At 53.0% G+C, this 25,556-nt stretch overlaps 3 protein-coding genes across 5 annotated transcripts; 2 read left to right on the top strand and 1 right to left on the bottom strand.

Moving 5' to 3' along the window:
* Window positions 1-546: 546 nt before the first annotated feature.
* On the top strand, window positions 547-2,962 carry MED11 (mediator complex subunit 11). Of its 2 annotated transcripts, XM_038536589.1 has the most exons (4): window positions 547-732; window positions 919-1,049; window positions 1,169-1,274; window positions 1,695-2,962. In XM_038536589.1, the coding sequence occupies exons 1-4, from the start codon at window positions 648-650 to the stop codon at window positions 1,793-1,795; spliced, it is 423 nt and encodes a 140-aa protein (XP_038392517.1). In that variant the 5' UTR covers window positions 547-647; the 3' UTR covers window positions 1,796-2,962. The 2 variants fall into 2 exon arrangements, with proteins under 2 accessions (XP_038392517.1, XP_038392518.1); XM_038536590.1 differs by lacking the exon at window positions 1,169-1,274 and having other exon boundaries at window positions 551-732; window positions 1,695-2,552.
* On the bottom strand, window positions 2,181-6,807 carry CXCL16 (C-X-C motif chemokine ligand 16). Its single transcript, XM_038536588.1, has 6 exons — window positions 6,636-6,807; window positions 5,994-6,189; window positions 5,602-5,740; window positions 5,268-5,350; window positions 3,266-3,709; window positions 2,181-2,807 (listed from the first exon to the last, which is right to left on the bottom strand). Exons 2-6 carry the CDS (start codon window positions 6,046-6,048, stop codon window positions 2,761-2,763), a joined length of 768 nt encoding a protein of 255 aa, XP_038392516.1. The 5' UTR covers window positions 6,049-6,189; window positions 6,636-6,807; the 3' UTR covers window positions 2,181-2,760.
* Window positions 6,649-12,028, top strand: ZMYND15 (zinc finger MYND-type containing 15). Of its 2 annotated transcripts, XM_038536579.1 has the most exons (14): window positions 6,649-6,784; window positions 7,124-7,739; window positions 8,177-8,411; window positions 8,501-8,656; window positions 8,933-9,093; window positions 9,556-9,708; window positions 10,039-10,119; window positions 10,262-10,378; window positions 10,503-10,591; window positions 10,678-10,776; window positions 10,887-11,040; window positions 11,119-11,177; window positions 11,363-11,523; window positions 11,732-12,028. In XM_038536579.1, the coding sequence occupies exons 2-14, from the start codon at window positions 7,154-7,156 to the stop codon at window positions 11,901-11,903; spliced, it is 2,223 nt and encodes a 740-aa protein (XP_038392507.1). In that variant the 5' UTR covers window positions 6,649-6,784; window positions 7,124-7,153; the 3' UTR covers window positions 11,904-12,028. The 2 variants fall into 2 exon arrangements, with proteins under 2 accessions (XP_038392507.1, XP_038392508.1); XM_038536580.1 differs by lacking the exon at window positions 9,556-9,708.
* Window positions 12,029-25,556: the final 13,528 nt, after the last annotated feature.

Genomic DNA, 25,556 nt, shown 5'->3' with positions numbered 1-25,556 from the left:
TCACGTGACAGTCCATCCCATTCATCCCGCAGCCCCAGACCCCACCTGTACCAGGCAACCAGAAAGGGAAAGGGGGAAGGCTGAAAGGAGCCAGCTCCTGTGAACAAGCTGCAAAGCCTGGGTGTCAGCGGGGCTCCCGCCCGCGGGGGCAATCGCTGGGGCGATGAACAAGGCGACACTCACCGGGTCAGGCCTCCCCAGGCCCCGACGGACGGCGGAGCGGGCCGGGCAAGCAGAGCATCCCAGAGCTCCCACCATCATCCCCCAGCACCAGCAGCCGCGCGGGCGCTTCTCGTAGAAGAAACCAAATACAGACGCGCCCCCACCCGCCACCCCCGCTCCGGGAATGTCGCGAAGGCTGCGGGCTGAGGGACCTCGGGCGGGGAAGCCAGGCTTCACGACCGCCTCTTACCACAGTTGGTCGCGAGGTGGCGGTGGCGGTGGCGGCGCAAACCGGGGAGTGCGCACAACACCCTGGGAGTTTGTAGTCCCCCCGCCCCCCGCCAGGCGAGACCGCGCCGAGCATCCTGGGAATTGTAGTCGCAGCCCGAGCACGCCCTGCGCAGGCGCACACCGACAGCCGTTTCCGGGCTCCCGCGTCGCGTCTCGCCGAGGAGAAAAGCCCGTGGAGGGCTCACCGAGCGACGATGGCTACCTACAGCCTGGCGAACGAGAGGCTCCGCGCCCTGGAGGACATCGAACGGGAAATCGGCGCCATTCTGCAGAACGCAGGTTCGGGACGCGACGGCTGGTGGCGGGGAGCGAGGCGGGGCAGGGCTGCACCTGTGCCTGCCGCCGCCCCTCAGCAGGGATGAGAGGGCCCCCCCCAGAGGGACTCCCCCAGGTGGCCGCGGTGGGGGGTGGGGCAGGCAGCACGGCTCGCTCCGGCTAGCGCCGGCCCTGTCTCCTCCCCCGCAGGGACCGTGATCCTGGAGCTGTCCAAGGAGAAGACCAACGAGCGGCTCCTGGACCGGCAGGCGGCGGCCTTCACGGCGTCTGTGCAGCACGTGGAGGCGGAGCTGTCGGCTCAGATCCGCTACCTCACCCAGGTGTGTACGTGGTGGGGTGCTGGCCCCCTCCCGCTCTCCGCCCCTGCCCTGGCCGCCGACACCGCGGGCACCCCAGACCCCACCCTCTATCCCATCCCCCCATCCTACCCCCCTCCCAGCCAGCCAGCCAGCCAGCCAGCCGAGACCCGGGACTGGGTGACCCTTCCAGACCCAGCTTCTCCTTCCTGAAGGAAATACTTAAAGGTGGCCCTGCCCAATTCACTGGTAAGCGCTACGAGAGCCGCTGGACAGGGAAGCCCTGGGAAAGAATCTGTGAACCCTGCCAAAGCCACAAGAGTTTGCACTCAAGACACTTGACCTGACCTTGGGGCCCTGAAGTGGCAACGCCCTAAGAAAAGGGACAAGGTTCAGAGGGTTCTGGAGTCTTTTTTTATAACAGCAACCGCCCTGCATTAAGTTTTTACAATGTGTCAGAGATTGCAACAAGTCTAGGAAGTAGTTACTGTTGCCCACACTTGATAGATGAGGTTAACAAGTGAAGTGATTTACTCTAGGTCAGCCAGCCACCTCCCCAGCCTTAAAGGCTTCACACCCAGGGAAGAAATGAGATGGGAAAGCCGCTACTTGGCTGGGGAGATGGGGAAGGGAAGGGGTGCCTCACTGACCCATCTGAATATCCTGTAGGTGGCCACGGGGCAGCCCCACGAGGGCTCCAGCTACTCTTCCAGAAAGGACTGTCAGATGGCCCTGAAGCGAGTGGACTATGCTCGCCTCAAGCTCAGTGATGTGGCCCGAACCTGTGAGCAGATGCTGGAAAACTAGGCCAACCTAGCAAGAACTTGGAGACCACCACCGGCACTCTGGACAAAACCTGGAGACCTGTACAGTGGGCAGTAGGGGCTGCCACACACGTGCCCTACTGGACTGAGTATGCAAGGGCTGAATGGCAGAAAGTGGGAACGGAGAATCTTGTGAGACCAAGCCTGCCCACAGTGATGCCCTGGCTCCTCCAGCAGGGTGCTCTGCTCACCACAAAACTGCTGACAAGTTCAGGCAGAGGGGAGATTCAGACACCAATCTTACTTCCTCAAACCTTTCATGTCCCTACCCCAGGCTTCTTCAGACTGGACTAATGGAGGCACGTTCTTTTTCATTGAAAGAGACAAAACCAGAACTAGGGGCTTTAATAATAAAAACAACAGCAATGAAAGCAAGGAGCTCAGACTCTCACTGGAACATATGTGGGTGATATGAACAGGGATTGAGGAAATAAAACCCAAGTGCATGGCACCTGCTGAGGAACGGTGGGAAGGCCCACCCCCGCACTGTGGGGGTGGAAGGAGGAAGCAGGAGAGGCCTGAGGCTGGGGAGGAACAGCTGGTGTGTGATGAGAGACTGGGACTAGGGGGCAGTGGGATCCTCAGCAGAGAAGCTGAAGCCAGGAACCATGGTAAGGGGCAAGGGCATGAGGGCAATGTCTGCAGAAAAAAGAGCCAATAATTATAAAAATAATCTTTAGTAATAAAATGCACATAAAGAATTCCTCTAAGGTATTACATTAAAAGGTAGACTTTACAGGATAGCATAGAAAATAAAAGACCAGGAAAGCTCCACAAGAGGGCACTGGCTGGTTATTTGTATGTTAAACATCAGATAGCTACAGAGTGCCTATTAAGTGCCAGAGATTATTCTAAATTATACAGGACTGAATAAATCACAATGTGTACCCTCACAGGCTTCCGCTCTTAGCTCACACATTGGAGTCTGATGCCACGGGTGTGTAATGAAGCTGCAGATCTGAAAAAGATATGGAAATTAATATACCAGCTCTGAGATTAAGGAAAGCTGGGGGAATAGCTTGAACTGAGGAATTAGACCCCAAAACATTAACCATAGGACTTAGAACATTAGGTGCTCAATACAGATTTGTGAAATAAATGAATGGCCCCCACCGTCCTCCTCTGGTTCATCTCCCACTAGCCTACCCCAGCCACCATCCTGATGTTGCTCCAAGCCCTGCCCAGCTTTGAAGGTCAAGGACAGGTCCCTGGGCCTGAGATGGCTTCCCTCCCTCCTTCCCTATTCCGTAAATGTCTCTAACTGACTCTTATCTCATTGCCTATGGCCCACGGTGTAGACCGCCTTCATATTTGTCTGCCTGGGGTAGGTTTCGACACTCGGGAGCTACTGGGGGCAGGATCCCTGCCAAGGAGGCTATGGTCCCTGGAAAAGAGGGGCCCAGAGGCCCAGCTCACCTGGAGGGTGCTGCAGTGACTGCTCCCTCCTCTTGCAAAGAACATATAGGAGGACTCCGGTGAGAATGAAAATGATGCCCAGGAGGGACAGCACAGGCACCATGGCTGATGTCCCAGCCGTAGGCTCCACTCTTTTAATCTGCTGCTTCTGGCTCTCCCCAGCCTCAGACCCAGTCCTAAGACTGTGGCCCACAGTAGATGTAGCGATTTCACTGGTATGGGTGAGCTTTTTCTCCAAAGATAGTGTCCCTGCTGGAAACACGGGCTGCCTGGTGGACTGCAAGGCAGTTGGCAGGTATGTAGACCGCCAGGCGGGTGGCAGGTATGTCTGAGCAGGGGAGCCCATGTCTAAAGGCGCCCTTTCTGTGGGCTCAGGAACCTGGGTGCTGAGGGGAGGTAACTGCTCCTGGGGGGCCACACTTCTGGAATCAGCAGAGCCACATTCTGGAGAAACAAGAAGTAAGGAATCAGAGCTAAGAGCTGAGGATACAGGGGATCCCTGGGTGGCTCAGTGGTTTAGCACCTGCCTTGGGCCCAGCCCAGGGCGTGATGCTGGAGTCCAGGGATCAAGTCCCACATCGGGCTCCATTCATGAAGCTTGCTTCTCCCTCTGCCTGTGTCTCTGCCTCTCTCTCTGTCTCTCATGAATAAATAAATAAAATATTCAAAAAAAAAAAAAAAGAAAGAAAGAAAGAAATGAGCTGAGGATGCAAAGTGAAAAAGTAGTTGAAGGGTAGTGGGTCTAGGTCACAGCTTAAGGCCCTGAAAAGGAAGGCAGACACAGGGGTGGGGGGTGGAAAAGGAAGTAAGCTGAATTCGACAGGGAAGTGCTGGGATAGGCTTGTGTCCAGAGCTGGCTCTGCTTCCGAGCAGTCTCATGCACAACCTTGTCCCTTGTCTCTTGACCCCACTCCCTGAGACACTTTGCTTTCAGCTATAAAGCAGGATTTTAGTACCGAGGGCCACGGTAGCTAGAAGGATGGAGTGCAATCCTGTAGGCAGGCCTTTCTGTAGCCCACGGAACAGTATGCACACCAGGGATGCTCCAACAAGACAACTTCAGCTGCAACGTGTTAGAACATTTTGTGTTTTAACGGTTGTGTATTTATTTTAGGAGAAAAATACAGCCGGCGCCTCAAATCTGTGGCTTCACAGATGTTATTGCTTAGGACAAGCTGCTAGTTAAGTTTTTCCAAAACCGGCTTGTGTACACATAAGAACTTAACTCGTTTCACTGTACGTGAATTTTACCTCAAAAGAGAAAAATCAACAATAAAGTGCTGATTTCTACTTAACAATACACAGTCTGAGATGTGTGAGGATGAAGTATGGTCGAGCCTGCAACTAATTTGGAAATACATCAGAAAATAAGGTGGGGCGCCCTGATCTGAGGGTTCTGGGATCCAGCCCCACATCGGGCTCCCTGCTCAGCAGTGAGTCTACTACTTCTCCCCCTCCCTCTGCTCTTCCCCTTCTCATGCACTCTTCTCTCTCTCTCAAATAAATAAAATCTTTTTTAAAAAAAAAAAAAAGGCGGATTGATGATGGATAGAAACATAGATGGGCGTGAACTAAAACGAATATAGTCAGCATGCTGTAAACTTGATATTGTAAAACACACGCATTTGCTGTGTTCTCTGCCTACTACACACATTACATAAAATATAAACATTAAAAAGCCAAAAAGCGTGGAATCTAGGTGGTGGGCCTACAGATGTTCACTGCACTGGTCTTTCAACTTTTGTGTATGTCTTTAGATCACCACAGTCAAACACCAGAAAACAAAAGCAGTGCCTTGGTTTCACGAAAAATATTAAGGAAATAAGAGCACAGGTAACAGGATGGATTGGCCAAAATCATGACAGTGATGGTGAATGACACGGGGCCAACAGGGACCTAAGGGGCTTTGGCTGGCACCAGCTACAAGAGGAATGCCAGGTGTCATTGGGAGGGGGCCCCTGCCCTGAAGACAGACCTCAGGCAGGAGAGGGAAAGCCAGTACCTTTACGATCCAAGCAGCTCATCAACTGTTGAACCCACGGATCCTTGCTGCCGCCACACACGCTCCGCATTCGTAGCTGAAACCTAAGAAGGAAGACTTGGGATTTTAACTCTTTCCTCATTCCAAAGACCTGAAGTCACTGCCAAAAGCAAGCAGGGCCCTTTCTGCCCAGACTGGGGAATTCCCAGGTGGTTGGGACAGGGAAACAAGGGCATGGAGAATTAGGGGGAAGGTAACCCTGAGAGGGGGCCAGGTGCCCCCAGGAGCTCCGGGTGAACCAGTGAGGTCCTGGAGGCCCCAGCAGCGCCGCCCTCCCGGTGCTCCGTGAGCTCACCTGACGTAGGAATTACAGCGCTGATAGACTCGCAGATGTTTTCGGAGATGAGCCATGAGCTCCGCGGTCGGAGGGGAGCCGGAAGAAATCGCTTTGTCGCAGTAACAACTGCCAGTGACGCTGCCCTCGTTGCCATCGCCTGGCAAGGGTACCGGCGGTCAGCGCCAGATCCCAGCTCGAGGGGCTCCCCAGCGTCACCGCGCCTCCTCCTCGGATCCCGGATCTGACCCCCAGACCCACAGGGCGCTCCCACACACACGCCCGGACCCGGGTGCCCCTAGCCTGTCCCCTACCCCGGGGGGACCCCGGCTCCGCCCCCTGCTCCACACTACCCCGCGGCCCTTGGCGCCCCGGTCCCCCATTCCACTCCTCGACTGGGGCCCTGGACGAACCTGGCCGAGTCAGCAGCGCCAGCGCGGCAAGCAGCACGAGGGGCCCGGCCCCCATGTCGGGGGCCAGGCCGGACCGCAGCGCGGCGTCCAGCTGCTCCCTCCCGGGCCCGCCGGGACGCCGGGCAGCCGCGGCCGTCGGGGTGCGAGGGTGGGGGGTGCGGCGCGAGCTGGAGGCGCCCTCCTCCCGAGCTCTCACCTTCCGAACCGACAGCGCGGTCGGTACTGCGGGCCTCGCGGCAGCTGCCCCCCACCGCCACCGCCGCGGGGAAAGTCCCGGAGGCGGGGCCCCGCGTCCCCGCGCCCCCGTCCCCCGCGCCCCCGCGCCGAGGGAGCGGCCGGGAAGGAGCGCGCAAAGGCAACACGAGCTCGGCCCCGCTCGGGGATGCCCGCCCAGCCGCCCCAGGTCAGGCGGCCCGCCCGCCGCCACCGCTCCTCCCGCCCTCCGCCGCCACCACCTCCCAGGGCGCTTTCGCTTCCCCGCCGGGCGCCGGCACTGGGTCACATGCCGGGTGAGAACCGCGGGAAAGTCCGTGAGCCCCCGACGGGGGCGGGGTCTCGGCCGGGGGGGGGGGGGCGCGGGCTCCCGCGGCCCTGACGTCACGCCCACCCACCCCCATCCCCCCGGAGCCCCGAGGTATTTACCTTCGAAAAGTGGTGGCGGCTGCAGGTACCGGAGAGGCGGAGCGGCCGGGAGGGACTGGGTCCACGGGGACTCCCCGCCGAACCGGTCCAAGGCGAGGGGATGCCCCCGCTCCGGTTCCCTCCTCGCACATCCCGCAGACGGATCCAAAGTAATCCCCGCTCGCCAAACCCTTCCCCGTGGGATTAGCCCTCCAAATCTATCCACAATTCAGACCTTACTCTTGAGGGTTTGAGCCTCGGATTCTGAGCCCCAAATACCATCTCACTCCCGACTACTCATCTGAAACCCTGCTCTCCCACTTCCATGCCTGCCCCAGTTCTCAACCTGAACTCCCACCCTGAGCCCCGGAAAAGTAGTCTCAGCTCCTCACACTCATCCAGAGGCCCCACGTTAGTGAACCTCAAACCCACACCCTCCCCATTTGGTGACCCAGCCCCGAACCCCCCCATTGCCCTCTGCCTTACCATACACCCCTTCCTCTGCTTAGTCTGGGCCCAGACCCCGTGCCCCTGAAGACATGGAGTTTGTGTCTGGATACAGAGATGAGTTCCTTGATTTCGCTGCCCTCCTGTTTGGCTGGTTCCGAAAGTTCGCTGCAGAGCGCGGGGCTGTGGGGGCCAGCCTTGAGAGCCGCTGGCGCCAGCTGGAGGCTCAGATCAGAAGACTGCCCCAGGACCCTGCCCTTTGGGTGCTCCATGTATTGCCCAACCGTAGTGTGGGCATCAGCCTGGGGCAAGGGGCAGAGCCGGGCCCTGCACCAGGCCTGGGTGCTGCCTGCTTCCTGGGAGACGAGCCCCCACTGCACCTGCGAGACCTAAGCCCCTATGTCAGCTTTGTCAGCCTGGAGGAAGGGGAGGAAGCAGAGGAGGAGGAGGAAGAGGAAGAGAATAGAGAGGAGGAGGGTACAGGTGTGGAGAAGGTTGATCCGGAGGAGGATGGGGAGCCAGGCCCCACCAGCAGGGAGTCCCCCCAGGAAGCAAACCCTCCAGGGGAGACCGAGGAGGCTGAGCAGGAGGCAGGAGGCAGAGGCGGCGAGGAAGGCTGCCGAGAGGACAAGGCTGAGGAAGAAGCGGGCCCTGACAGGAGGAAGGGGCGGAGAAGCGGTAAGATCCTGGGGCTGCCCTGTCTGACCCCTGCCTAGACATTCTCCCCTTTGGAAGACCTCCTCTACCATGCAGCCTGGCCAGGAGTCACCAGTGGGTGGCCTGCTGGCCAAGCTGGCCCAAAAGGTGTTTTCATTGACTCACAGTGGTTTTTGTTTTTCAAACTTTGAGCCAACATTTATACAATGAAAGAAAAAAAAAAAAAAAAGATTCCAGAAGTCAAAGGAAAACTTTCAAGTTCCAGCAGCAGGCCAACACTTCTGTGTGGCGCAGGTGGCAGCACCGTGTAGCAAGTGTCCTCTTTCCATGAGGCATCCCCTCTCTACCCGGTCCCCTCTGTTCATTTAGTTGACCCGCCTAACTCCTGTAGGCATGATTTTCATACCTTTGACTCTGCCCATCTTTGCCACTCCCCACCTCTGACTTTCCTTCCCCAGAGGCTGCCCCCCTGCACCTTTCCTGCCTCTTATTGGTGACGGATGAACATGGCACCATCTTGGGCATTGACCTGCTAATGGATGGAACCCAGGGGAGTGCATGCAAGGGCTCAGGGACAGAGAACCTGGCCCCTCGCGCCTATGCCCTCCTCTGCCACAGCATGGCCTGCCCCATGGGCTCCGGAGACCCTCGAAAGCCCCGACAGCTTACTGTGGGAGACGCCCAACTGCATCGGTACAGAAATCTGGTATCTGAGGTTGGGGACACCTAGGGGTCTGGACTCCAGAGCCCACCAGACTGACACTGCCTCCACCCCCATTCAGAGAGTTGGAGAGTCTGGTCCCAAGGCTGGGAGTGAAGTTAGCCAAGACACCTATGCGGACGTGGGGTCCCCGGCCGGGCTTCACATTTGCCTCCCTCCAGGCTCAAACCTGCCATGTTTGTCACAGGCACAGCTTTGAAGTGAAGCTGACACCTTGGTGAGCTGCCTGAAAGGTGGTGGGGGGAGAAGGAAGGAGACCCCAACAGTCAGGGCAAGCTGAGAAAGCTGGTTGGCGAAGGTGGGTGGGGTGGGGTGGGGCTACCAGACAGGTGTTAGAGACCTGGGAGTCAGAGGAGGAAGAAAGCAAGCTGTTAGGAGCAGAGTATAGAGAAAAACAGACTGAACGATACATGGGCAGTGGCGGGGCAGACAAACAGCAGACAGAAGACCTACAGAGATTAATCCTGGGTGCCCACCACCCCTGTGACCCCAGCCCCCAGTGTAGTGCCGTCTTGTACTGTGGAGAGGCCTGTCTCCGGGCCGACTGGCGGCGATGCCCAGATGATGTGAGCCATCAATTTTGGTGTCCAAGGCTTGCAGCCTTCATGGAGCGGGCTGGAGAACTGGCAACCCTGCCTTTTACCTACACTGCAGGTACCACAGGAGATGGGAATGGGGGAGAAAGTGAAACCAGGTGTTGGGGGCTGCAGGCCAGGTTCTGGGCCTGCAGGAGACATGTCTGGGGCTGGATCCCAGGTGTAATGCCTGGATGCTGGGGATTTAGGGCTGGGGGCCCAAGTCCTGGGGCTGCACACCGGATCTGGAGCTGAGGAGTGCATGTCTGCGCCCCTGAAAGAGCCCAGGGGGTGCAGGAGCAGGGGTGCAGGCGCTTGCTGCCCAGCTGCACCAGGAACTGGTGACCAGAAACAAATCATGAATTGTTACAAAGATTCTGTGGGCTCAGTGCCCGCTACGCTGTAGACACTCAGAAATATTCATTCTCTCCAGGCCTAGAATCAGGTTCAGACCCAGGGGCCATGAGAGAAACTGACATGATCTATATCTGGGGTCCTAGCCCCCAGACCCTCCTCAAACCCTCCCTTCCTCCTTCCCCAGAAGTGACCAGTGAAAGCTTCAACAAGGAGGCCTTTCTGGCCTCACGGGGCCTCACTCGTGGCTACTGGACCCAGCTCAGCATGCTGATTCCAGGCCCTGGCACCCCCAGGCACCCCCGGGCCAGCACACCAGCCCTCAGCCTTCTTCTCAGTGGTTTGTGGGGCCTCTCTTCAGGCATGGGCCCCTCAGCCTAGAGAGAAGGATGGGGGAGAAAACAGTTGTCTGGGTCCTAGGTCACACCGCCACCCTATACACCCAACTCTACCACCACCACCACCAGAGCCATTTCAGGCCTTGCCCCAGTTCTCAAAGAAGTCACCCCTGCCCACCCCGTCCAAAAGCCCCATCCACAGGGAACCTCCCATTCCTCTTGCTGTAGCTTCAGGGAATACAGCTCCTTTGGGAGGAAGAGGGGGTTGGGCCGGATAACACCATGTTACCCACGATCCCTGACACCATGATCCTCTTCTTTCATCCTTTCAGGAGATCCCTATCAGCTTCTCCAGGGAGATGGGCCTGCCCTCATGCCTCCTGTGCCCCCAGATCCACCCAGGGGCCTCTTTGGTGAGCTGGAGGGGCCCTTCAAGAGCTAGCAGACAGGGTTGGAGGGCCAGCAGTCTGAATGGCTGTGAAGAAGGGATGCTATTAGACAGGACAGGGCTGAGATCCAGGCCCGCTCAGTCCCCCAGTAACCCACTCTCCCCAGGCTCGTGGCAGGATTACTACACGTGGAGAGGCCTCAGCTTGGACTCCCCCATGGCTGTGCTTCTCACCTACCCATTGACCGTGTACTACGTCATCACCCACCTGGTGCCCCAGTCCTGTAAGGAGAGCAGAGCAGGGGGAGATGTGCTGGGGACATAGTGGTGGGAGGTGGGCAGGGGGCCACAGGGGGATAAGAGGAAGGAGGGGAGGCCCTCTTCTTAAGTGGCCAGCTTCTCACCCAGTCCCTGAGCTCAACATCCAGAACAAGCAGTCACTAAAAATCCACGTGGTGGAGGCCGGGAAGGAGTTTGATCTAGTCATGGTGTTTTGGGTAAGTCCCTCCAGGACAGAAGTGGCACTTGGGTGTGGAGATGGACGTGTTGGGGGGGTACCTGAGCTGTCCTCTCTGTCCTTCAGGAGCTCCTGGTCTTGCTCCCGCACATGGCCCTGGAGCTGCAGTTTGTGGGTGACGGCCTGCCCCTTGACAGTGACCAGCAGCATTTTACCCTGCAAAGGGTGAGGGCTGGGGGCTGCCCTCCTACCTCCTGCTCTCCCCTGTCTTGCCTTCCGCACGGCCCAGTCCCCTAACTTCCAGCCATCTCTCCTCTCTGCTCCTGGCTTCCTAGGATGGCCCAGAGGTTTCTGTCCGTCCTGGTTCCGGAGTGTCTGCGCGGCTCAGCTCCGGGACTAAGGAGAAGGGGGGCCGCAGGGACCTGCAGATCAAGGTGTCCGCTAGGCCCTACCACCTGCTCCAGGGGCCCAAGCCTGACCTGGTCATCGGTAAGAGTTGGGGGTAGGAGTGTGGGGACTGGGACAAGGCCACCCGCGACCTTCTGTCCACTCCCCCTCTGTCTGCAGGATTTAACTCCGGCTTCGGTCTCAAGGACACTTGGCTGAGCTCGCTGCCCCGGCTGCAGGTGGGGGATGGCCCAAAAGGGACCCGTTCTCCCCTCCTGCCTCGAACCTGCTTTGCCCCCTTCATCCCATCCTTTGCTCCAGACCCGGGGCGTGCCCCGGGGCCCCCCAGACCCGGTGTGTCTGTCTGCGCCCCTGGCGCCTGGGGAGGGGCTGGGCGGAGAGTCAGAGGCCCCGCCCGCTGCAGTCCCTCCGAGTGCCGGCCTTCTTCACCGAGAGCAGCGAGTACGGCTGTGTGATGGACGACCAGACCATGGCGGTGGCCACGGGCGGGGGCACCAGCCCCCCGCGGCCCAACCCCTTCCGCTCCCCCTTTCGCCTCCGAGCGGCCGACAACTGCATGCCCTGGTAAGGCCCGGGGCCCGCGCGGGGTCCTCCGCCCTCCGGGTAGCCCTCTCACTCCGCCGACCCCTTGCCCCCCTCCGCGGGTCTCGAACGCGCGCACACACAGCCGACGGGATCCAGCTCCCGGGACCCGGGCCGGCCGACCCCCGCCGAGCCCCGCCCATCAGCCCCGCCCCCAGGCCCCGCCCCTGACGACGCCCCGCCTCCTCAGGTACTGCAACGCCTTCATCTTCCACCTGGTGTACAAGCCCCCGCAGGGCAGCGGAGCCCGCCCGGCGCCCGGCCCAGCGCCCCCGGCCCCGACCCCCGCCGCGCCCCCCGCCCCCGCCCGCCGGCGCCGCGGGGAAAAGAAACCCGGGCGGGGGTCCCGCCGGCGCAGGTGAGGGCCCAGGGTGGCCGCCCAGCCCTCCCCAGCACGCCCTCGGAGGGAGAACTGAAACGCGCAGGGCCAGGGGGAGGCGGGTTGGCGGAACTCGCAGAGGTAAATAAAAGTACTTGTTTGAAACCACTGAGTCGCGAGCCCTCTGGTTATACGCCCGTACCCGGGTCATTAAACGTGGAGCGGAGAGGAGGATTTGGGGCTGACTCCTTTTCCTCCAGCTCCTGTCAGCCCCTCCCCGGCTGTCCCGTCTTCCGTGCGGCTCCGACCCTCTCTGATGACCCTAAACTCCTGGTGCATGTGTGTAAGTCATCGTAGGCCTCAGTAGGGCAGCCTGGGTGGCTCAGGTCATGAAACCCGGGGTCCTGGGATGGAGCTCAGTAGGGCAGCCTGGGTGGCTCAGGTCATGAAACCCAGGGTCCTGGGATGGAGCCCCACCTCCGGCTCCTGGCTCAGCCTGCTTGTGAGTGCTCTCTCTCTCTCTCTCTGTCAAATAAGTCAATAAAAACTTTAAAAATAAAAACTGGAGGCCCCAGTAACCCTCATGGACTCACGCCAAGGCAAAGCAAGACCCAGAAGCAGACAGAGGCTTCTCCTTACGAGGATGCACACAAGCTCCTAGGGATGCACAAACCATGGTTTAGGGGGCCGCGGAAGGCCCCAAGCCACCCAACCGTGGGCCATCCTTGTCTCCACCTTCCACCTCTCCTTTCTCATACTTCTGCTGAGTCATGCTGCTCAAGTCACTTGGATCCGCCAGTTCATGTCCACTCTCACTGCCCACTCTCCATTTCAAGCAGAGAATTCCTTCTACCACGTTGCCGTCCTGCCTAAATCCCTCGGGTTACTTTGTTCCACTCTTAAAATCCCGAGTATGGGCTGGGCATAAGTGACTCAGTTAGCTAAGTCTAGAAACGGAAAAGCAGTGAAGAAACTTGGCAGACACCACCTTACCCAAAGGATCAAGGTTAATGAGATTAAGTCACGTCACGTTGACATCAAGCACTCTCTGATGCGTGGTGATGAGAAAGCCGCCTCACCCTTGTATTCTTCCCCCAAATCCATAACCTCGGTGTGATCGTGAGGACACATCCGATAAGTCCCTACTGTGGGACAGTCTACCGTGCTTCTTCCGAAGTGTCAAAGTCACAGAAGGCAAAAAAGGACCAAGAAATTGTGACAGACTAGAAGGGCTCCGGAGACAGGACACCTATGAGGTGGTCTCCTGGTTTGGATCCTGGGGCAGGAAAAGGACATTCGTGGAAAAACTTGGAGGAATCCAAATAAAATCTACAGAGTTTAGCTGATGGTATTTGTGTCGATGTTAATGTCTTCGTTTTGATAAAGATGCAGCGTTAGAAGAAGTTGGGGGAAGGGTATATGGGCATACTGCGTAACTTGACCAGGAATCTAAAACTATTTTGGGGCACCTGGGTGGCTTCCTGGTTGAGTATCTGCCTTTGGCTCAGGGTGTGATCCCAGGGTCCTGGCATCAAGTCCCACATCAAGGGGAGTCTGTTTCTCCCTCTCACTCTGCCCATCTTCTTGTTCATGCTCTTTCTCTTTCTCTTTCTCTTTCTCTCTCTTTCTCTTTCTCTCTTTCTCAAATAGAAGAATCTCCTTAGTGAAAAGGATGATGGGAGAGTGTCTTGGGTTATTAATCATAAACCCTTCCAACCTTATCTGAGTTGATGCCAGTGAGGTCACCCTCACTATTTAACTTGATGATAAGGGCTGTTGGCTAGTAATGGTATGAGTAGACTGCTAGAACCCTTACCCCACCCAGCAGCCCCTGGAGAGGGGCCAGGGGAGCTAGTAACCAAGTTAATCACCAGGATTTAATCAATCACTCCTACATAACAGAAGCTCCACAAAAACCCCTAACCAATGGGGTTCAGAGCATGCCTGTGCTGGGGAGCCTACTGAGGTAGTGCTTGGGGGTACGGCCAGATGGCATGGGGGCTCTCCCTGCCTACCCCTCACGCCTTTGCCACGTGCATCTCTTCCGTCTGCCTGTCCCTGAGTTGCACCGCTTGTAATCAATCAGTAATAGGAAACTGTTTTCCCGAGTTCCATGAGCTGTTCTGGCAAATTATTGAACCTGAGGAGGGGATTGTGGGAAGCCTCAATTTATAGTCAGTTGGTCAGAAGTACGGGAGGCCCCAGGGCTCATGACTGGCTTCTGAAGTGGGGGTGGCCCTGGGGGGATTAAGCTCCCTCCAGGGACTCCTCGGTGCCAGACTTGTAGAGAGTAGGACACAGAGTGAAAAGCTCCACTGGCAAAGCAATTTCCCAGCCCATCCCCCCATCCTCCCACCACTCCACCCAAGTATCTGGGCAGTTGGAGCACCTGTTGGTGTGGGGAAATACACACACACACACACACATACACACACCTTTGGTGTCAGAAGTGCTCAGAGTAATAACAGCTAAAGTATGGGTCAGAAGTGTCTATGCTGACCTTGGCTCACACAAAGATGTGGTTTGGGAAGAGACAGGAGGAAGGGTAGAGAATGAGGGACCTTTCCTTTCTGGGCGGCCCATGGTCACTCCTGGTGTGAACAGCAGCGGTACCTCGCGCTTAACCCACTTACCAAAGCTAAAGTCACCCATGGAATTCAGAACCGGACCCAACTCCCAGGGAGCTGGTCCCCTGGCTGTGCAAGGAAATGCAAACTAATAAGAAAAAAGGGGAAAACATCCCATCCCTTGGTTATGGTCCCTAATAGCTAAAATGAAATTTAAAATTTATTTTTTTTAGAGATTTTATTTATTTATTCATGAGAGATACAGAGAGAGAGAGAGGCAGAGGGAGAAGCAGGCTCCATGCAGGGAGCCCGACGTTGGAGTCGATCCCAGGTCTCCAGGATCACACCCCGGGCTGCAGGCGGCGCTAAACCGCTGCGCCACCAGGGCTGCCTGAAACTTAAAATTTAAAAGGAATTCTGGGGACGCCTAGAGGCTTAGCGGTTGAGCGTCTGCCTTGGGCTCAGGGTGTGATCTTGGGGTTTCAGGATCGAGTCCCACATCGGTCTCCCCACAGGGAGCCTGCTTCTCCCTCTGCCTGTGTCTCTGCCTCTCTGTCTGTGTCTCTCATGAATAAATAAATAAAATCTTAAAGGAAAAAAAAAAAGACCGTAAGAGCGACTAATTTAAGGGCAACATCCTTGGCGTTAAACGCTGCAGGATCGGAGAGCGTGTCTGGGTTGAGGAAGGACCCACAGCTCCCTCTTAAACAACAACAATCCAGCCACACAGGATGTTATTCCTAGGGAATAACCCTGAAGCCATCCAGAGGCCACCAAGAGTCACCTCATTAGCACACACTCAGTGGAAAAAGCCTGATGTGAATAACCTAAGACCCTCTTCTCTCCCATATCACACGGGAAATTCCAAAATGTTGAGAAGCACAACCCAGAACGGGGACAAAGAGCAAATACATATTATTGTGTCACAAGATCACACCCACAGCTTTTTTCTGGGGGGTTCAAGAGCACATAGCGGGGGATCCCTGGGTGGCGCAGCGGTTTGGCGCCTGCCTTTGGCCCAGGGCGCGATCCTGGGGACCCGGGATCGAGTCCCACGTCGTGCTCCCGGTACATGGAGCCTGCTTCTCCCTCTGCCTATGTCTCTGCTTCTCTCTCTCTCTGTGTGTGACTATCATAAATAAAAATTTAAAAAAAAGAAAAAAAGAGTACATAGCGGAAAGTTGGGCGTCTCCCTCCTGTGCATCTATGACTATTAAGGGCTCGTAAAAAAGGTAACCACCATGCCAATATCGTGTCCAACAAAATTAGGATGTAAATAAATAAAATACCCAGTTCACAGTCCAATTTCTTTGATATTCTCAATGACGGCTTTTACAGCTGATTTATTTCAAGGAATAAACAAGGTCCTCATTTGGCTTTGGCCGCTGTGTCCCTTCAGGGTTTTTTTGTTTTTTATTCTGTGATAGAATTTCCTCCCTTTTCTTTCTTTTTTTGTTGTCATGCCCCTGATTGGATGACAAATGGCATCTTCCTCTTGTAGCATCTTCCTCATTCTGGATCTGGCCAAAGCTTCCTGGGGATGTTTTTTCCCCGAATGTCCTCGTTTATCTTCCTTGGTTCCTGTAAGCCGGCGGTTACATGTCGCTGGGCAGGCCCTTCTGCGGTGGCCTGTGCGGGCCTCGGCCGCGGGGGGCTGGTCTCATGCTACTTTCCACCTCCTTTCTACCCTCCAGCCAGATGCCTCCAAACAGACGCTGTTCTCTCTCATCATGAAACTTCCCCATTTTCTTGCTCAACCACCAATGACGCCTCTTCAGCCTACACATCACTTCCTTAGGAAAGGAGAAGCTCCCTGACTCCCTGATAAGGAGGGACTGGCCCCCACCCCCACCGGAGGAGCCTCCTAAGACCCCAAGGCCATAAAAGGGAAGCCCAGGTCCCCCGCGAATTAAGGGGAAATAGCATTTTTTACCACTCCCTTGGCCAGAAAATAACCTTTCCCTGAATTCCTGTCATCTGCCTCATTCAAAGTAGGAAAGGATATGGTTATCTGTGAGCCGCAGGCACACTTGAGGATTCGTGTGCTCACTTGGTCTAGTGGGGTTGCTCGTTTGGCTGCTATGAGGATGCAGCACTTGTGTAAGAAGAATGTTTAATTTACAAACTGCTGTCTCTAATAATTCACTTACGAACTATTGCTTGGATGCCAGTGAGGCTCTAGGTAGTACTTTCAAGATGTGATGGGGGGAAAACAGACTTACAGTCTGCCCCAAGGAGGGGTCAATACACTGTGGCCTCCAGCCAAAACCAGCCCACCACCTGTTTTCTGTTTTCCCCAGCACAGCAAGCCAAGACCAAAAGGAGAAGATGTTGTGATGTGAGAATGACATGAAATGCAAATGGTGGTGTCCATAAATTTACATTGAAATAGGCCCACAGCTGTTTACTTATGTATTGTCTGTGGCTACTTTCTTGATACAAACAGCAGGGTTCTGAATAGTGTGCTCATAACAGAAACCATAGGGCCCTGCAAAGCCTGAAATATATCCACTAACAGGCTCTTGGTAGAAAGTAAGTACTCTGACTCTGGCCCTCTTGTTAGGGCAAGAGTTTATTTCTCTCTCTCTCTCTTTTTTTTTTAAGATTTTATCTTATTTATTTGAGAGAGAGAGATCACGAGTGTGGGGGGGGAGCAGAGAGAGAAGCAGACCCCCTGTTGAGCAGGGAGCCTGAATCAGGACTCCATCCCAGGAGCCCAGGGTCATGCCCTGAGCCAAAGGCAGATGCTCAACTACTGAGCCACCCAGATGGCCCTAAACATTCTTTTTTCAATGAAATAGAATAGATTAAAAATATTAGGGATATCACATGTCATAACAGTCAGTACTATTTTGTGAGACAATTGGTTCACTTATATCTACCATATATGTTTGTAAATGTGTGTGTGTGCGCACGTGCACTGCATCTGCAGTATCCCTTACCGTAGACCATGGTCAAAATATCTGAAAGTCACAGGTTTGGAGGGAGGCCAGGAAGACATGGAGAAGTCACTGGAAAGTTCTAGTCCAATTAGTTCCACAGTTTATGTGATGCTGAAAAGTTGCAGATTCTAGGACGCCTGGGTGGCTCAGTGGTTGGGTGTCTGCCTTTGGCTCAGAGTGTGATCCCGGGGTCCTGGGATCGAGTCCCACATCAGGCTCCCTGCAGGAAGCCTGCTTCTCCCTCTGCCTGTGTCTCTGCCTCTGTGTGTGTCTCTCAGGAATAAATAAATAAAATCTTAAAAAAACAAAACAAACAAACAAAAAAAAAACCTGGCCTTGGATGAAGCCAGCTCGCCCCTCGGCTCTTCCCCTCCACAAGCTTCACCAGTGCTGGTGGCGAGACCACTCGACGGTGGCAAGTATGAGAACTAGAGTGTGCCAGGCCTAACTAAGTACCAGTCCCAGCCGCGTGGTCTCAAGCAAGTTACTTGGTCTCTCTGAGCCATTCACACTCATTCCGCCAACCCTTGCAGAATGCCTGCCTTACAATGGCGGTGCCCTGCCGTGCCCCCCATGAGGGTTGTATAAGACAAACTATGACACGTCTGTGGCCCCAACCCTGACCAATCCTAAGTGCTCAATTGGGTGGTATTTGTGCTTCATGCTTTGCCATGACCTATGCTCACTGTTTGTTTATAATCATCTGAGTTTACAATTGGGATTTTCTCATTGAACAAAAAATTATTTAGGACTCGGTAAGGGGGCACCTGGCTGGCTCAGTCAGAAGAGCGAGCGACTCTTGATCTCGGAGTCCTGGTTTGAGCACCGTGTTGTATGTAGAGATTACTAAAATAATAATAATAATAATAATAATAATAATAATAATAATAAACTTTTTAAAAGTATTTAGGACCGTTTGGGGGTTCTTATTTTTAAGAATTTATTTATTTATATAAGATAGAGTGAATGATAGAGAGGAGAGAGCAGATGAGCAGAGGCAGAGGGAGAGGGAGAAGCAGGCTTCCCACAAAGCAGGGAGCCCAATGTGGGAGCTCAATCCCAGGACCCCAGGATCATGACCTGAGCCGAAGGCAGATGCTTCACCCACTGAGTCCCCAGGCCCCTGTTTTGGGGTTCTTAAAGGCTTGGGTTTTGTTACTTAAACATTTGGGAGTTTCAGGTTTCTTGCACTGTGGATAGGAGAATGTGGCCAGTACAATTTCAGGTTTGAGGAACTTGGTATTTCTTTCAGAGCCTAATATTTGATTCATATTTGTTACTGATTCGTTGCCATTGAAGAGGGTGTGGTCTCCATTTATGAGATACAAAGGTCAATAAATATCAGCTGCATACAAGCTCCAGGATGAAGCCTCGAAGTTCGCTGCTATCTTCCCAGGATCCGGCAGCAGGCCTGGGGCACATCATACACATTCAATAAATATTTGTCGAATGAGTGGCTAATTAATAAATCAACCCTATTATCACTTAGATCCTCAATACCTTTGTACCTTTGCGTATCTTTTTCCTACTTTCTCCACTAAAGGCTGCTGAGTTACACCCACAGTTCCCCATCCTATTATATTTCTGACAGCTTCCCAGGTCATCTCTAACTATTTTGGCTCTGTATATGTCTTTATATGTTTCCTACAGTATGACCTGTGCCTGAAGCCTTAGGGCTATGACATAATAATTGTGAATATGCCCCATCCCGACTTAAAAAGACCCTTTGATAAAACACTATCTGTACAATGTGGTTTAATTTTGTTACACAGGGACGCTTGGAGAGCTCAGTGGTTGAGTGTCTGCCTTCGGCTCAGGGTCAGGGCATGACCCCGGAGTCCTGGGATTGAGTCCCACATCAGGCTTCCCACAGGGAGCCTCCTTCTCCTTCTGCCTGTGTCTCTCTGCCTCTCTGTGTCTCTCATGAATAAATAAACAAAATCTTAAAAAAAAAAAAGCCATTCTGTTATGCATTTGTTATTTTGAAGTAACAACACAGTAATAAAAATCCAAAAGGTAGAAAAAGAGCCTTTTCACGAAAGGCAAAGTGTGAGTCCCCTTCCCCTCTCGTGTCCCATCACCCTGCCCCTCCCCCAGGCCAACGCCACTGACACAATTTGGCCAATTAGTTCCATATGAAAATATTAATTTTCTTTTTTATGGAGGAGTTTAAAATACTTACAGGGAGGAGATCCCTGGGTGGCTCAGTGGTTTAGCGCCTGCCTTCAGCCCACCCAGTGTGTGGTCCTGAGGTCCTGGGATAAAGTCCCACATCGAGCTCCCTGCATGGATCCTGTTTTTCCCTCTGCCTGTCTCTCTCTCTCTCTCTCTCTCTCATGAATGAATAAATAAAATCTTTAAAAAAAGAATACTTACAGGGATTGTTTTGACCTATGTGTTTCACATAACGAGTGACCTTGTTTTATGCTTTCTGTTTTTCCCCTGTGCTTTATCTTCTCCGTGAATTGAGTTTGCTTTGCTTCCATCTCCTCCGGTGCTCTGTAAGGCACACACCTCATTTCGTGTTTCTCTAATGTCTTCCTTTAAAATTTTAAAAGCATTTTTTAAAGATTTTATTTATTTATTTGAGAGAGAGAGAGAGAGAGCATGAGCAAGGAGAGGGGCAGAGGGAGAGGGAGAAGCAGGTTCCCTGCTGAACAGGGAGCCCACAATGGGGCTCGATCCCAGGACCCTGAGATCATGACCTGAGCCAAAGACAGACACTCAACCCACTGAGCCCCCCAGGTGTCACCTTAAGAGCATTTTAAACTTATATCTCTTGGTGCAAAGTTAAGAATAAAATAATGCGCCATGAGTCTCCCCAATTACAAAATCAAGAAATTAAACATATTGTCTTCCTGCCCTCCCCAGATAATGTTGATAAAATTCAGATGCATGTGGCCATTATTATTTCGAATGCAGCCCCACAGTTGGCAGGAAGGTTTTCACACCTGTGAGGGCCCAACTGCGACTCCTGAAAAGTCGCATGTGAAAGTCCCAGCCCCCAGGACCTCAAAACGTGGCCGTATCCAGAGGTGGGGTTTTTACCCAAGATAGAGGTCATTCATCCACAGTGACTGATGTACTTGTAAAAAGGGGGAATTTGGACACAGACACGTACAGAGGAAAGATCACTCGAAGACACGGGAGAAGGACCCCAGAAGAAGAAGACTCAGAGGAAACCAGCCCTGCTGACCCCTCTCGATGCCGGCCTTCGGGCCTCCAGAGCAGTGAGAGTAAATTTCTGCTGTTGAAGCCCTCAAATCCAGGGTATTTTGTTAGGGTGGCCCCCGTGGATGAGTATGTGGCCCGGAACAACCAGCCAGAGGGGACCCCCAGGAGGGGCCTGAGTGTCCTGCCTTCCCAGCTGGGCTGCCACCTGCTGGCAGCTCTTCCCGCTGCTCGGTGGCCCCCAAATTGGGATGGGATCCACCCCCCCTCAGATGGCACTGAGCCAGGAGTGACCCCGAAATGAAGATACAAAGGTCTATGCAGCCCCATTTATACGCGTTTTTTTTTTCAATAAATACAGTACAGAGCGTATTTTTCTTACGGTTTTCTTAATCATGTGTTCTCTTACTTTCTTGTAAGAATACAGTGTAGAATATAGAAAATATATACTCATGCACTGTGTCATTTCTTACCTGGACTGTGACAGCCTCCCGACACCTGGTCTCGCTCCATGCACCTTCCCCTCAACAATCTGTGCTCAGGACACCGCTGAAATGGTCTCTTTAAAAATAAATAGAATTGAGACCCTGGGTGGCTCAGCGGTTTAGTGCCTGCCTTTGGCCCAGGGTGCGATCCTGGAGTCCCGGGATCGAGTCCCACATCAGGCTTCCCATAGGGAGCCTGCTTCTCCCTCTGCCTGTGTCTCTGCCTCTCTGTCTTTCATAAATAAATAAACAAATAAATAAAATCTTTAAAAATAAATAGAATCGGGGGCCCCTGGAGGGCTCTGCCGGTGAAACATCTGTCTTTTAGAAAGAAAAAGAGGGGATCCCTGGGTGGCTCAGCGGTTTAGCGCCTGCCTTTGGCCCAGGGCGTGATCCTGGAGTCCCGGGATCGAGTCCCGGGATCGAGTCCCACGTCCGCTCCCAGCATGGAGCCTGCTTCTCCCTCTGCCTGTGTCTCTGCCTCTGTGTGTGTGTGTGTGTGTGTGTGTGTGTGTGTGTCTATGAATAAATAAATAAATAAAATCTTATTAAAAAATGGAAAGAAAAAGAAAGAAAACATAGGTCCAAGCACGTGGAGGTTCATGGGTGGCCAAAATTCGGTGGCACCCAGGATGCCCCGTAGCAAGTGCTTGGATAAATAAGCCATGGTCCACCCAGACAATTGTTTAGGACTAAAAAGAAATGAGCTTTCAACCCACAAAAAGATGCACGTGAGACTGATGTGCGTGATGCTATGCGAAAGAAGCCAAACTGAAAAGGCCACGCGCTCCGTGACTCCAGCCCCAGGATGGATTGGAAAAGGTAAGACTCTGGGGCTGTAAAAAGGGCCATGTGTGCTGGGGGGTCAGGGGAGGGGAGAGGGATGGATGGACTGAGAAGAATGGGTATTTGGGGCAGTGAAATTATCCTGTGTGACGCTCTCACGGCGGATCCATGTCACGATTCACATTTGTCAAAACTCTAGAGTAAACCCCGCAGTGAACTACGGCCTGGGGTGATAATGACAGGTTTTGTGGGTTCGCTGATTGTAACACGTGTATCACTCTGCTGTGGATAGTGTAAACAGTGGGGGAGGCCCTGGCAGTGTATGGCAACACTCTATACTTTCCACTCAATTTAGTGACCCTAAAACTGGTCCAGAAAAGAAGTCTGGTTTTCATTTTTTTATTTTTTAAAGATTTTATTTATTTGTTCATGAGAAACACAGAGAGAGAGGCAAAGACACAGGCAATGGGAGAAGCAGGCTCCCCATGGGGAGCCCGATGCGGGACCTGATCCCAGGACCCCGGGGTCACATCCTGAGCTGAAGGCAGATGCTCAACCGTTGAGCCACCCAGGTGCCCCTCAGATGTGTCTTCTACAAATATTTTCTCCCAATCCATGGCTTTATCTTCTCATTCTCCTGGCGGTGTCTCCTGCAGACCACAAGCTTTTCACATTAATGAAGTCCAGCCTATCAATTACTTCTCTATGAATCATGCTTGAAGATTAGTTCCACCTTTGGACGTTTTGATTACCTGAACCAATGAATTCCCTTCTGACTTCAGTAGAGTTGGGTTTTCTTTTACTTCATATTTATTGCCTCAAAATAGAACTCTGGACAGAGTAGACAATAAACAATGGACGTTTTTACTACTATTGTCAGAGTAATTTTTAGAATTTCTCTTTAAAAGGCTTTTTTGGGCGCCTGGGTGTTCAGACCATTAAGCGTCTGCCTTTGGCTCAGGTCATGATCTCAGGGTCCCAGGATCGAACCCCACATTGGGCTCCCTGTTCAGCAGAGGAGTCTGTGTCTCCCTCTCCCTCTGCTTGTCAGCCCTGCTCATGCTCTCTCTCTCTCTCAAATAAATAGACTCTTTAAAAAAAAAAAAAAAGGCTTTTGATTTTGAAACTGACGTTCAATTTCATGACTAAATTTACAAAAATTAGAGTTATGTCTAGACTTTCCCATTGGGGCTTTTTCCTTCACTACATCTCTTGGTGACATAAAATATTTTTAGAAAGATTTTTAAAAGGAGAAGAAGAGAGACACAGTGGTATTTCAAACCCAAGCATTCTCAGAAATGTGATTCTTTTGCCCTTTACACATGCGAAAAAACACCTCAGATACTCATACAATAATCGGGATATGGGGCAGCCCCGGTGGCGCAGCGGTTTAGCGCCGCCTGCAGCCCGGGGTGTGATCCTGGAGACCCGGGATTGGGTCGCGCGTGGGGTTCCCTGCATGGGGCCTGCTTCTCTCTCTGCCTCTCTCTCTATGTCTCTATGAATAAATAAATAAAATCTTAGAAAATATAATAATCAGGATATGGTGCTTGTTTTTGGTTTTTTGGTTTTGGGGTGGGTTTTTTTGGGGGGAGGTGGGTTTTTTGTTTTGTTTTGTTTGTTTGTTTGTTTGTCTTTCAGAACCATAGACGCTGCTCTGAATGCCACAGAGAAATCTCGGAGCTGGACCGACTTTTGTTCCTCTCTAGGTGACCTTTACTTCTGCATAGACGTATCGTGGAATGACAAGGCTCTTCAGGATGAATCTAGGTTCAGTTTGCTTTTGACATTTTACCTGGGATATGGTGTGCCTTTCAACCAGCAGAGGCAGGAGCACCCACGGCAGACTATGGACCGTGGCATCTCAGCCACCTGGCTCCTTATGTGGCATCGCAGTTCCACCCTCTTCCCCATGGCTGCTCCTTTCTCTCAACCTTTAGACCTTTCCTGCCTATGAGGGATTTCTGGGGCTCATCCCCCTACACTCTTCTCTCACCCTTGGCCCCCTGGCAGCCCCATTCTCCCCGATTCCCCTCTGTGCATTTTGAGGTTCTGTGCAATTCTTCTTTTTTCTCCCCCAAATACATGATGGCCCTTTCCTCCTTTCTTACAATCCTCTGCTCCTACTTCCAGGAGATTCTAGTGAAAATCTTCCTGAAGATCCCACCCAAATCCTACTGTCCTTATTTCTCCAGCATGTGTTTCCTTCTCTCCATCTTCAGGATGATGAGCCCTTTCTCTCGGTTTGCAGAAAACTTTCCAAATCCCTATGATTTTTTTTGTTTTTTTAATTAATTAATTTTTTTAAAAATATTTCATTTATTTATTCATGAGAGACGCACAGAGAGAGAGAGAGAGAGAGAGAGAGGCAGAGACAAAGGCAGAGGGAGAAGCAGGCTCCATGCAAAGAGCCTGACATAGGACTTGATCCCGGGTCCCCAGGATCAGGCCCTGGGCTGAAGGCAGTGCTAAACTGCTGAGCCACCCAGGCTGCCCTGTTTTTTTCTAAAGTGTATTATTTTTTAAATAATTGTGCTTTTAAGTTTATAATTAAAATTTTTTAATGTTTATTTTTTAGTTTATTATTTTGTAAAGATTTTATTTATTTATTTTTATTTTTTTAAGATTTATTTTCTTTATTCATTCAGAGACCGAAGAGAGAGGCAGAGACACAGGCAGAGCGAGAAGCAGGCTCCATACAGGGAGCCCGACGTGGGACTCGATCCTGGATCTCCAGGATCACACCCCAGGCCGCAGGAGGCGCTAAACCGCTGCGCCACCGGGGCTGCCCAAGATTTTATTTATTTATTTGAGAGAGAGAAAGAGCCCAAGTAGGCCGGGGGGCAGAAGGAGAGGATCTCAAGCAGATTCCCTACTGAGTATGGAGCACAATGCGGGGCTCAATCTCATGACCTGTGAGATCACAACCAGAGCTGAAACACAAGAGTCAGACACTCAACTGACTGAGCCACCCGGGCACCTCTAAAGTTCATTATTATTATTTTTTAGTAACCTCTGAGCCAGCATGGAGCTTAAACTCACAACCCTGAGACCAAGAGTCGTGTGCTCCCCAGGCTGCCTCAGCCAGGTAACCCCTCGTTATTTCAGGCACATCCAATTGTATAAATGCAACATAAGGAACACCTGTGGCCCACCCCACACATACTTCTTTGTCTCTTTACTCGCCTAAAACGCAACAGCACCACTCAGACTCTGCATCCCGCTCTGCCCACCGGGATGGGGTTGAGTCCCCTCTCGGGGCCATCAGTGTGACCTGACGTTGCTCTGACAGTGACCATCACTTCTTCTGTGAGCTATAAAGCCCAGCATGGGAAACTGCACCGAACCCCCTCGGAGGGCCTTGCAGGGATGGAAGGCAGCCCAAGGCTTCTCAGAAGGAGACAGGTGACAAGTGAAAAGACACTCCTGCAAAGCTCACAGGATTTAGGATCCACCTTCTAAAACACAAGAGAAGGGATCCCTGGGTGGCGCAGCAGTTTGGCACCTGCCTTTGGCCCAGGGCGTGATCCTGGAGACCTGGGATCGAATCCCACGTCGGGCTTCCAGTGCATGGAGCCTGCTTCTCCCTCTGCGTGTGTGTGACTATCGTAGATAAATTTTTTTTTAATTTAAAAAAATAAAAATAAAATAAAACACGAGAGAAGGGGCTGCCTGGGTGGCTCAGCAGTTTAACGCTGCCTTTAGCCCAGGGCCAGATCCTGAAGACCCAGGATCTAGTCCCACG

The sequence above is a fragment of the Canis lupus genome, chromosome 5 (assembly GCF_011100685.1).
Source record: "Canis lupus familiaris isolate Mischka breed German Shepherd chromosome 5, alternate assembly UU_Cfam_GSD_1.0, whole genome shotgun sequence".
Taxonomy (NCBI): Eukaryota; Metazoa; Chordata; class Mammalia; order Carnivora; family Canidae; genus Canis; species Canis lupus.
Note: the sequence above shows the minus strand (reverse complement) of the source record. Positions and strands in the feature narration are given on the sequence as shown.

What these genes read in the sequence shown, in the direction of transcription:
- MED11 (XM_038536589.1), top strand. Translation starts at nt 648, where the DNA reads ATGGCTACCTACAGCCTGGCGAACGAGAGGCTCCGCGCCCTGGAGGAC. An exon ending in AGATCCGCTACCTCACCCAG is followed by an intron (nt 1,050 to 1,168) that starts GTGTGTACGTGG and finishes CCCCCCTCCCAG; the next exon opens with CCAGCCAGCCAGCCAGCCAG. An exon ending in TGGCCCTGCCCAATTCACTG is followed by an intron (nt 1,275 to 1,694) that starts GTAAGCGCTACG and finishes AATATCCTGTAG; the next exon opens with GTGGCCACGGGGCAGCCCCA.
- ZMYND15 (XM_038536579.1), top strand. Translation starts at nt 7,154, where the DNA reads ATGGAGTTTGTGTCTGGATACAGAGATGAGTTCCTTGATTTCGCTGCC. An exon ending in CAAGCCTGACCTGGTCATCG is followed by an intron (nt 11,041 to 11,118) that starts GTAAGAGTTGGG and finishes CTCTGTCTGCAG; the next exon opens with GATTTAACTCCGGCTTCGGT. An exon ending in GCTCGCTGCCCCGGCTGCAG is followed by an intron (nt 11,178 to 11,362) that starts GTGGGGGATGGC and finishes CGCCCGCTGCAG; the next exon opens with TCCCTCCGAGTGCCGGCCTT.
- CXCL16 (XM_038536588.1), bottom strand. Translation starts at nt 6,048, where the DNA reads ATGGGGGCCGGGCCCCTCGTGCTGCTTGCCGCGCTGGCGCTGCTGACT. An exon ending in GGCGCTGCTGACTCGGCCAG is followed by an intron (nt 5,741 to 5,993) that starts GTTCGTCCAGGG and finishes TACCCTTGCCAG; the next exon opens with GCGATGGCAACGAGGGCAGC. An exon ending in CGCTGTAATTCCTACGTCAG is followed by an intron (nt 5,351 to 5,601) that starts GTGAGCTCACGG and finishes CTTCCTTCTTAG; the next exon opens with GTTTCAGCTACGAATGCGGA.